This window comes from Typopeltis vanoorti, chromosome 2 (assembly GCF_054136105.1).
Source record: "Typopeltis vanoorti isolate ZY-2024b chromosome 2, IOZ_Tvanoo_1.0, whole genome shotgun sequence".
Taxonomy (NCBI): domain Eukaryota; kingdom Metazoa; phylum Arthropoda; class Arachnida; order Uropygi; family Thelyphonidae; genus Typopeltis; species Typopeltis vanoorti.
The window spans coordinates 30505835-30517877 of record NC_143550.1 but is presented as its reverse complement, the minus strand read 5'-3'; the positions used below and the strand labels follow the sequence as shown (position 1 = coordinate 30517877).

At 37.0% G+C, this 12043-nt stretch overlaps 1 protein-coding gene across 1 annotated transcript in view; it reads left to right on the top strand.

Moving 5' to 3' along the window:
• gry (trafficking protein particle complex subunit 11 gry) overlaps nt 1–12043 on the top strand; it is a 550052-nt gene that overhangs the window by 512120 nt on the left and 25889 nt on the right. The window contains exon 29 of the mRNA XM_090404214.1: nt 1145–1250. Coding sequence (XP_090260340.1) covers nt 1145–1250 — 106 coding nt within the window. The remainder of the gene's footprint in view (nt 1–1144; nt 1251–12043) is intronic.

Below are 12043 nucleotides of genomic sequence, written 5' to 3'. Positions count from 1 at the left end.
CTGCTGCTATTTTTCCTCTTCTCCTTCTAATCCCCACCTTATATGGGCACAGTACTGCCTCCCTCCTCTTGTCACGAAAATCACCATACCTTCATCTCTATACCCATTGGTCCCATCTGATGGAAATAGAGATGGAAGGTTGTGGTGTTTTTGTTCTTCTCATTATAGATACTATTGTAAACAAATGCAGTACTGATTTTTGGATCTCTAACTATTCCTATTTATGTCACTTCTCAACTGTGACTACGTCATATCTGACCTTGTCTCCTTCCCATTATTGCATCCTGTCCTGTTCTCTCTTCTCTCCCTCTCCCAGACCCAGCTACTCCTAATGAGGCCATTCCCTTCTTGCGCTGACCAGACTGTACATACAATTGCTGTCTTTCAACATCCTTATGTGGCATTTTCCTCCCTCATCCCCCATACCATTGTCCATTCTTTTGTTCTCATCTCTCATCCCTTCCAGGTTTCACACTGCTCCCCACAACCACTTTTTCAGTCCCACTTTATTTCATGCTTTTCTTCTTCCAGCTGTCTTTCACTCAATTCTTAAATAATATTCAGTTTGCACCCATCATTTCTTATTGCTTTCTCAACTTTACTAACTCTGCTTTCAAGTCTTGCTTACCAACATTTGGATCACCTTACCCCATCATATAATGTTGGTAAGCAAGAAAGAAGGCTTAAATAAGAAGTGCCTTAGAAGACAGAAATATAACATCTAATAATATTGGAGCCCTGACAGATTAATTTGGAGGAAAATTGTCTCATAGGAAGCTATTAATGGTACAATATTTCCATATAGTACTATCATAATATCCTGAACATTCCCTGAGAGTACATATCAGGAATATGATTCCTGATATGTAATTCATATACAAAACAGATGATTTAATAAGTAAATCATCTGTTTTGTGGATATGTAATTGACTCCACTATAACAAAATGCTGAAATGTCTCAATTGAAATCCCTTTGACACAATGCTGTTCTAAAGAAAATTCACAATAGCAGACTATCCACTCTGGTTTCAAGTTTCCTATAGTAGCGAGAGTCAACTGACACAAATAGTGTCAGTAGTTATTTTATGTTGTTGTTTTATTTACAGTATTTAATTCAAGTTATTTACTTATATATGTTTTACAGTAATACTAATGCATAAAGAATCAGCTACTGAATGTTTTTGCCTTGTGGTACCATCTACTGCATGTAATCCCTTGCCATTAGGATCTTATATTCTTCAGTGGAAAAGGTGAGTATCATTAAATACATTGAAATAATCTCTAGCTTAAAACACGAATAATAATAATCATTCAGCATATTACATAATATATATATAATGACAATGAATTTAATTAAAAAAAATTTTTAAATATTATTACGAGCAACTTCAAGAAGTACTTAGACTCGTCGAGGGAGGCCCTAAACATCATGTCAAGAACAACTCTGGCAGCTTATTCCACTCATTCACCACTCTTCAAGTAAAAAACCTAGTTCTAACACCCTTGCTAACCATACTCTTGCCCAGTTTCCATGGATGGCCCCTAGTCCTCCCACCACCAGTCCTGTTCTGAAAAATATCCTCTGAATTAATCTTATAGAAACCCTTCAGTAATTTGAATGTCTCAATCATATCACCCCTTTTCTGCCTATCAACCAATTTCTGCAACTCACAAATCTTCAACCTGTTCTCATAAGGTTCATTCCATAGACCTGCTATCATCTTGGTCACTTGCCTCTGGATCCTCTCCACCTCCTCCCCATCAAGAAGAAACCCTGGCACCCAAATCTGGGCACAATTGTGAAGATGGGCTCTTATCAAGGCTCGATTCAGAGGAACAACAACTTGCTTGTCTCTGCTCGTCAAAGTATTCTTCACTAACCAAGTGATTTGATGAGCTGATTTAGCCACTTTTGCAATGTGCCCCCTGAACTTCAACTCCCTATCCACCAACACTCCCAAATCCTTGGCCTCTTCAATCTCCTGGAGTACAGTTCCACCAATGTGGTATACTGCTGCTAATCTTTTCACCCCAAAATGCATAACCTTACACTTTCCCACATTAAATTGACATCCATTCTCCTTAGCCCAGTTCTCCAATCTATCCAAATCATCCTGCAAAATTTTGACATCATGCGCATTCACTATTGCTCTACCCAACTTTGCATCATCAGCAAACAAATGAAACAGTTCCTCTCAGATCCTTTCCTATATCATTAATGAACAAATTAAACTGTAGTGGTCCAAGAACAGAACTCTGCGGCACACCACTAGTCACCGGCCGTCTTTTGGACTCTACTCCTGAGTAAACTACTCTCTGGTATCTCTCCACCCCCCTCCTATCTATTTCACCAGCTCTATATCCATCCCCATATGCTGCAGTTTACTGATAAGAATTCCATGTGGTATCCTGTCGAGGCCTTAGCAAGGTCCAGCAGTATCACTGTTAAACCCATTACCCTTATCCAGTTCAGCTGTTACTGTGTTACTGTTATAAAACGTGAGCAAATTACTGAGGCATGATCTACCCTTCACAAAACCATGCTATCCCCCATACAGTATCCCATTTTCATCTATCCATTCCTGTATTTTTCCCTTGACTACTTTCTCCAAGACCTTGACAACGACTCCTGATATGCTGATTGGTTGGTAATTTGCAACAGCAGTCGTGGAACCTCCTTTATGCAGTGGAACTATTTTCTCCTCTTTCCACCCCCTCGGGACTAACCCAGACCCGAGACTCAAATTAGACAAAATAGTCAAGGGCACTGACAATTTTTTAGCCGCTTCACGTAAGACCCGAGCTGGTATACCATCCAATCCCACAGATGTATTCACATTAAGGTTTTGTAATATACTATTGACCTCAATTCCCGTATAAGCTATTGGTTTCTTCATTCCTGGAATATCACCACCTGGATGATATACTCTTGCAAAGTGCTCGCTCAGTAATTCCACTATATCAACTGATTCAGTTACCTCCCTACCATCGGCATTCCTTAAAATCATTCTGCCGTATACATTTTTTCTTTTACTTGCAGCATATCGAAAAAACTGTTTGGGATTCTCTTTAGCTTGCGTGGCCAATTTCCCTTCATAATCCACTTTTGCTTTTCTTACCACACTCGTTTCCCTTCTGGCCCATGCTTTATACTGTTCGTGTGACTGCAGGTCACCTTTCTCCTTAAATTCCCTCCACAGTTGTTTCTTTTTTTGCAGCTCGAGCTTAATGGTGTTATTTATCCATTTAACCCCTACTTGATTTACTATCCGAACCCTAGTCTGGACAGTAAATCAAGTAGGTCAGCTATTACCTCCTTCAAACACTCCTTTACCTCTTCCCATGGATTATCAACCTCCAGTTTTAGTGTAATTTGCACTATTACCCTTTGCAGTTTTATATGCCATGGCACTGAACCAAGCAATCTCCTAAGCTTGTCATACTTATCAGCCCGGTAATTCCACATGTACCTGGTCTTAAATGAAAATTCCACGCATTTAGCCACCTCCCAGGTCAAGATCTCATTGGTGGCAATGGTCATATTCAATACAGTCAAATTCTCAGACGCAATTACTAGGTCAAGCGCTCTCGAACCCCTAGTATATTCCATTACATGCTGTCTCAGGTAGTTAACCCTTAATAACTGCATAAAATCCAATTCCTTTCTCCCATGTGTCCTCTCCTCCTTCCAATCAATATTACCATAGTTGAAATCCCCTAATAATTACCCTCTTTCCACTCATTGCGTTTATTTGCTTATGCATACTATCTCCACCATCTATTCCATTACCTGGTCTATAGCAGCACCCAACTGTATATTTTGTTCTGCTAGGCTCAATCTCACACCAAATAGCCTCAAATGTGCTCTTTTTCACTATCCTGGAGTTCAACTTCTATTCTCCTTGGCTGCAGTTCATCAGCTATCATCAATAACGCTCCTCCCCCTCCCATTTTTTTCTCTCTGTCCCTTCTGAACACATTATACCCTTCACATTCTAACCCACTAGCTATATTATCTTCTGTCAGCCATGTCTCACTAATGCCAATAACCTGTGGCCAGGAAGAGCCAACCAAGGCCAAAAATTCTTCCTTCTTGTTCCTAATACTGCTGGCATTAGTATACATGAAGTGCAGAAGCCAGTTAGTCCCACTCCTATCTTGATGCCTTATACTAACTATCCCATTCTGATTTGTTATCCTTTGTACTAGCTCGGGCATATTATATACATTCTTACACTCAACTGCCTCACTGATGTTGGCATATCCACTCCCCCCCCCCCCAATAGCACTAGTTTCCCTGATTCTGCACATTCACTTCATTCAGCAACACTTTTTCCAGTCTCTGCACACCAAATCTGTTCAGATGCAAACCATCCATCTCGTAAAAGTCCTTTCACCCATCAAATTCCACACCACTCCTCCTGCATAACCTGCGCATAGGATCATTTGCAGTTATGGCCCTTCTTCTCAACTCTTCTCTTCATATCGTGGCAACAGACTCACTATCTTCTCTCTCACTCTTTTCTTTTGCTGCCTCTAGTAATTCCTTCAAGTCCTCTCTCATAGCAAATTTTTCACCTTTTAAATCATTCATTCCTGCCACTACTATCAGTTCTTTCACCCTCTGCTTTTGTGCTCCAATACCCTCACTTACATCCATAATTTTCGCACCCGGTAAGTACGATTTTGTCAACTCTCATCTATTACACCTTTTACTATTGAATCACCGTACAACACTCACTCCTTCATTTTTCTTACACTCCCGGTCATGCTCTCATTTTTCTTATCACACATTTGCTTCTTACCGTTCAGATGTAAACCATTCGGATGCAAATTGTTTTCCAAGCTGATGCACTCGGTAAACAATTTTGTAATCGCTCCAGCTGCCGCTTCGCCCTATGTATCACTCCATAAAACCATGCGATCTCCCTCATTGCAACTAACTCTTCATTTTTTTATCAGTCAAACCATTCTCTCGCTATGTAGCGAGAGAATGGTTTGACTACTTTCACTCTCACTTTCAACACTGCTCTCAATTCTATCTGGCATAACATCACAAATTCCTATCATATCACTATTTTCTATCACATTATGGCTTTCATCTACTACATCAATCTTGCGACCTGAGACACACTTCAAATCTTCGCTTTCCTTACGCTTTCCCACCACTATCATTATCGAACCAAACTCCAGCTGCTCTCGGAAAAGCATACATCCTGCAGACATTACACTGAACGAATTCCTTTGGTCAAATTTTTTAAACAAAGACGCCAATGATGTGGACGCCATTGTCTTTCTTCTCATTGGTGCCATATGCTATGCTATGTATCTATTGTATCTCATCAAAATACTAATTTAACACTAATTAAAACAAACTTTTTATACTAAACAGATTAACTCCGCAAAATACTATAATTCTGAAACAATTTTTAAACTGATAACGCTATTTTTTTAGACTAAGTAACTTATCTTTTGGAACTCTTCAAACGTAGTCCTACCATCAAGGAAGAGAATTAGTTATCAATAAATGCATGCTGAGGCTTACTTGTATTCATTCTTCTCTGTTATTCACCTTAATGGTAAGAACAATATATGCTTGAAAATAAGAGTTAAACACTGTCTGATTAATACTTCTAATCACAATCTGATTATATTATCAACATTGAACACACACAAAAACACACACACACATATATATATATATAAAAGAATAAAAAATAATAAGATTTAATGAGTTTAATTCATCCCGAGACATAAATATTTGTATTTGGTTGCTATTCTCTGATATAAGAGATTAATCAAAATTATAATTTCTGATTATAGTTTGTTGAAATTAGCATAAAATTACAATGAATGTCAATACCATAATAAGATTATGATCAGAAGTATTAATCAGACGTTGTTTATACAACAGAGAAGAATGAGCACTAAGAGTTGTAATCAAGAACAGTATAAGCATGTACACACACATTTCAAAATGTTGTTAAAAAACCATCAGCTACATTGCCAACCTTCATCTCTCTCTTCATAACTGTAGGGCTTTAATTAGAAATCAATCTTCATATATTAAATGTTGCATAAGTATTAATTGATTATCATCATCATAAAATTCCTGCCATGTACCCTCAAGGGGTGTATAGGATATGATGATAATACATGAAAAATTTACATCATTACTAACTTCCTTTCTACAATTTTCCTCCAAATCAGTCTGTTACTTCTCAAGACTCCAACATTATCAGATCATACATTTCTGTTGTCTAAGGCACTTTTTATTGTATCATTCCATCTATATCTTGGTCATCCTCTGGGTCGTTTCTCTGCCAACCTGGCACAGAACACTTGTTTTGCTAATCTTTCCTTGCCCATTCTGTTTAAATAACCATACCACCTGAGATTAGCTCTGCTAACGCATTCCTGCTGACATTGTCAAGTTCTTTCCTAATATCCTCATTTTTAATATGATATTGGCATTGATTCCATCTGTTCATGCCGCTAATCTTTCTCAGGACTCTCAGATCAATAAGTTAAAACTGGTTTGAACACTGTCTTGTATACAGCTAATTTAGTGTTTCGACTAATTTCTCTCTTATTCCATATGAATTTATTCAATTGACTTCCTACCATACCAGCTTTGTTGATTCTGTTGTCTATTTCCATATTTAATTTACCATCTTCACTAAATATCGTGCCTAAGTAGCAGAAATGTTTTACTTGTTCTTTAGGTTCTCCATTCACAATGCAGTTGACATTTTCAATGATTCTACCTATTTTCATTGTCTTTGTCTTTTTATTGCTGACCTTCATACGATATCTTTTAAAACAGTTATTCGATTTATTCAGGGACTCTTGCAGACTTGTAGAAGATTTATTTAGAAGTATAACATCGTCCACATAAAGCAAAGAGCTGAGATTAACATCTCCAATTTTGATATCAGGTTTAATACCACTTTCCTTCATAATGTGATCCATACAGATAATGAATAACAGGGGATAATGTACATCCTTGTCTCACACCAGATTTAACATTAAACCATCTTCCTGTACTTCATTTCTAACTGCCGACTTACAACTCAAATAAAGATTAAGTGTTGCTTGATATAATGCCCTACTGACACCATATAACTGTAGCGTATTGAATAGCTTCTCTCTCTTTTGGCACCTTGTCATATATCTTTTCCAGATCTACAAAATTTAAATGCAGATCTTTGATATATTCCCATGATTTCTCAACTATTTGTCATAAAATGAAGATCTGATTCTGACAGCCTCTATTTGGCCTGAATCCATCCACCAAGCTTTTGTTCCACAATTCTTCTCAACCGTTTCGGAAGTATACTTGCATAAATCTTACCAGGAACACTCAGTAGGGATATACTTCTGTAATTCTCACATTCAGTTTTATTCCCTTTTTATATATGGGTACTATGAGAGCTCTAATCCACTCATCAGGAATTCATCCCTCTGTTCAGGTCTAAAAAAATCCTACAGTGGCTGCACTTACATAGTTCAGAAGAACTATGGTCCTAAAAATCTGTTTAGCTGGTTCCAATGATGTCAAGATAAATCGAATCCTGGAAGTTTGATAGTTGGATCTATAATCAAGTACTTGTTTGTAGTTCGTTCCAGATTCTTCTCCACCAGTCTTTGGGACTATCAACTGGTATTTCCACAAGCCAGACGAGAAAGCTGGAGGTGGACAGATATCTTGATGTAAAAAAAGGTACATATTATTTCTGACTTTCTTTATTTCTTTGATGGTCTAACTTTTTCTCTGGAGCATGGAGGGATGAGGGATGTAGGAAAGAACAGATAACCGTAGGAGAAGAGTAGATCTTAAGGTAACAGAGATGGTTCTCTTTGTTATGTTAAGCTTTGTATGTCTGTGAGATCTGTGTAGCGATTTCAGCTCCAAACTGGCAAATAGTACTCTGGAAAGACTACAATCAGCTCTTAAATCCTGAACACTTGTTCAGGTTTTAAAAGAGACAGTTAGAGGAAACATTAACAACGTATTCAGTTGTTATTAAAGGTGTAGAAACTTGTGACAAACAACTAATAGATATTACATTTCCGGGGTGCTTAAAGGTCAAATCTGTATAACTGAGAGGAGACCTCCACATAGCCTTTAAATAGTTTTGGCCAGGGAACCAGGGCAAACAACGAAAAGTCAGCTACTGGAACAAATCTGAAAACACACCCCAACTCAACATCACGAGAGTTAAAGATCGGTACTATCAACATAAGAGTCTGAATGGCAAAGAAATGGAGCTGGCTGAGAAATTAGATAAGTATCAGATTGACATAATAGGGGTGACTGAAACAAAAAAGACAAACACTGATGAGATCTTTCTGAGCAATAAATACAAAATGTTATATTCAGGCAAATACAATCAAGGAAAAGGAGTAGCTATAGTATTCAACACTAAATATGAGGCTAATCTACTTGAATGGTAGGCAGTCTCAAGTAGAGTGATTTGGGCAAATATGAGAATGGGGAACTGGACAATGAGACTTATTTGTGCCTATGGTCCCACAGAAGGTTCTACTAAGGTAGAAGTGGAGGAATTTTTTGATGCTTTAGAGAAAGCATCTGGCACAATGAAAAAGGAAAAGTTAGTCCTTGTTGGGGATCTAAATAGCAGAGTAGGAAATGATTGTCAGACATACAAAAATATTTTGGGAAAATTTGGAGAAAAGAGCAAAGCTAATAATAATGCCAAATACTTGTTGGATTTCTGCTCAGGATATGGACTGGTTATTACTAACACCATGTTCCAACATAAAAATGTGCACAAATTCACATGGAGAAAAGAGGCAAGGAATAAGAAAAGTCTCATTGACTATGTTATTGTTGATAGTGATGTTTTCTCCCTGGTGCAGGACACCAGAGTGTACAGTGGATTTGAAATTGGAAGTGATCACTATTTAGTCTTGAGCAGGATAAAACTGAATTTCATATTGAAAAGAATAACATGTAAGAAAGTTTTGAAGCAAATAAAAGTTGAGCAGCTCGCAGATGTGAACTGTAGACTAAAATACACAAAGATTATTGAAAAAAAAAATGAAAGAGTTTGAGAACAGGAACCAAACTTTGGAGATTCAGTGGCAAGCCTTGAAGAAAACATTGATTGATTCAGCCAGAGAGGCATGTGGTGAGGTTGTCTGCAAGGATAGAAAAATCAGAACTCCATGGTGGACACAGGAAGTTAAAAAGGCAGTGAAGGAAAAGAAGAAAGCATATCAGAGTTCCTGGCAAATAAGTCAGCTTGTGCTCTTAGAGAATACAGAGACAAATGTAAGAAAGCTAAACACTGTGTAAAACTGGTTAAACAAAAGTCATGGGAGGACTTTGGCAAGAACATAGAAAATAAATATCAAGAGGGTGGCAAAATATTCTGGAAGAAGAAGCTTAGAAATGGAAGTAAAAGGAGTTAGAGATGATAAAGGTGACATGAAAACGGGAGGAAAAATATCCTTGAAGTATGGTGTAATTACTTCGAAAAATTGCTAAATGAAACAAGTAATGATAGCACAGTGGTAAAAAACACTCAACAATCATACAGTGAGGAATACATACTTCAAGTAGAAAAAGCCATCAAATGCTTGAAATGTGGAAAGGTAGTAGGAGTAGATGATATTTGAACAGAAATGCTGAAGTATGGTGGTATAAAAGTCTTACAGTGGCTGCACTGCATGGTTCAGAAAGCCTGGACAGAGGGATGAATTCCCGATGATTTTAGTAGAGCTCTCATAGTACCCATATATATAAAAAGGGAAATAAAACTGAATGTGAGAATTACAGAGGTATTTCCCTACTGGGTGTTCCTGGTATGATTTATGCAAGTATACTTGAGAAACGGTGGAGAAGAATTGTGGAAGAAAATCTTGGTGAAGAACAAGTTGGATCCAGGCCAAATAGTGGCTGTCAGGATCAGATCTTCACTTTACGACAAATGGTTGAAAATCTTGAGAATATAACAAAGATCTCTATTTAAGTTTTGTCAATCTGGAAAAGTCTTATGACAAGGTGCCAAGAGAGAAGCTATTCAATACACTACAGTTATATGTCTGTGTCAGTGGGGCATTATATCAAGCAATACTTAGTCTTTATTTGTGTTGTAAGTCAGCAGTTAGAATTGAAGGAAGTACAGGAAGATGGTTTAATGTTAAAACTGGTGTCAGACAAGAATGTACATTATCCTCTCTGTTATTCATTATCTACATGGATCAAATTATGAAGGAAAGTGTATTAAACCTGATATCAAAATTGGAGATGTTAATCTCGGCTGTTTGCTTTATGCGGATGATGTTATACTTCTAAATAAATCTGCTACAAGTCTGTAAGATTCCCTGACTAAATTGAATAACTGTTGTAATAGATACGTTATGAAGAACCTGTGGAACATGTAAAACATTTCAGCTACTTAGGCATGATTTTCAGTAAAGATGGTAAATTAAATATGGAAATGGTCAACAGAATAAACAAAGCTGGTATAGTAGGAAGTCAATTGAATAAATTGATATGGAATAAGAGAGAAATTAGTCACTAAATTTGCTGTATACATGACAGTGTTCAAACCAGTTTTAACTTATGGATCAGACAAAATGCCTGGGTCAGAAGTTAAACACTTGACCAAAGACTAGAGACTGCAAATATGAGACCTGAGAAAGATTAGCGTCATGAACAGATTGCATCAATGGCAATATCATATTAAAAACGAGGATATTAGGAAAAAACTTCACATTGTCAGTATCTAGGAATGCGTTAGCAGAGCTAATCTCCGGTGGTTTGGTCACTTAAACAGAATGGGCGAGTAAAGATTAGCAAAATTAGTGTTCTCTGCAATGTTTGTAGAGAAAACGACCCAGAGGAAGACCATGATATAGGTGGATTGATACTGTACAAAGTGTCTTAGACGATAGAAATATAAGATCTGATAATGTCTTGACAAGTAACAGACTGATTTGGAGGGAAATTGTAGATAGGAAGTTAGCAATGATGTAAATTTTTCATGTAGTACTATCATATCCTGTACACCCCTTGAGGGTACATGGCAGGAATTTGATGATGATGATGACATTTCTGGATAATGTCATTAATGTTAGGAAACCAAATGAAAACAGTAAATCAAGATATTTCCATTGGAATATATAGAGAACGGCAATAAAATCATAAGACGTTCTCAATATATGGTAAAATCAGTAATATAAAAAAGAGAGTATCTTACTCAAAGATCCCACATGGCTTTCCAACAATGTGACTCTCTCAATGAACATAAAGAAACCTTTACCCAACTTTGTCGGTATTGGTACAGTTTGAGTCTTTATGACCTATCCAGTGTACAGAGACCTGCATTGTAGGCAACATGGTTTATACAACAATGAAGGCGGTAGCTATCCTAAAACTGTACTTGGCAAATCATAAAATACACGCAACATTACCAACCAGAAATAAGCCTAAAAATTCCAGAACAGCAAGTGTTATCTTCTATTTTTTTTTTTTTTTTTTTTCACCAAATGCTTTTAGAAACACTACTGTAACAAAAAATCAGTGTGCCAACTGAACAAATAGAACAATATGTTCTAAAAAAAGGGGGAAATCGGAGAAGTATAAACAGAAATGTCAGTAGGAGGCTTGAGAGATCCCATCATCTGAATAAGTCATTGAAGGGGGGGTGAATTAATTTGGGGAAAAAATGAAGATAAAAGAAAAATTTAAAAAGTGAGGTTAATAAGTGAACAAAATCTAAAAGCGGAAAAAAGTAACTGTAATTTAAAAAATGTAAAGATGAAGAAGGTCATGGATTGTCACATGATGACTGTTTGTGTTCAGAAGAGTTTGTATGGACAACTTTCAGAACTATCTCTTGCTGGTAAAAGGAGGAGGGGGGGGGTAAAGAAAAATTTATGAAAAACACTGATTCAAAGTTCTTCCAGTACAAATATCATCTACATGAAAATAGTAAAAGTAACCAAAGTGGGGAGAACATAAGAAATGCATTTGTTTCCAATATTATGGCAAGTTATTACTAGCAGACCA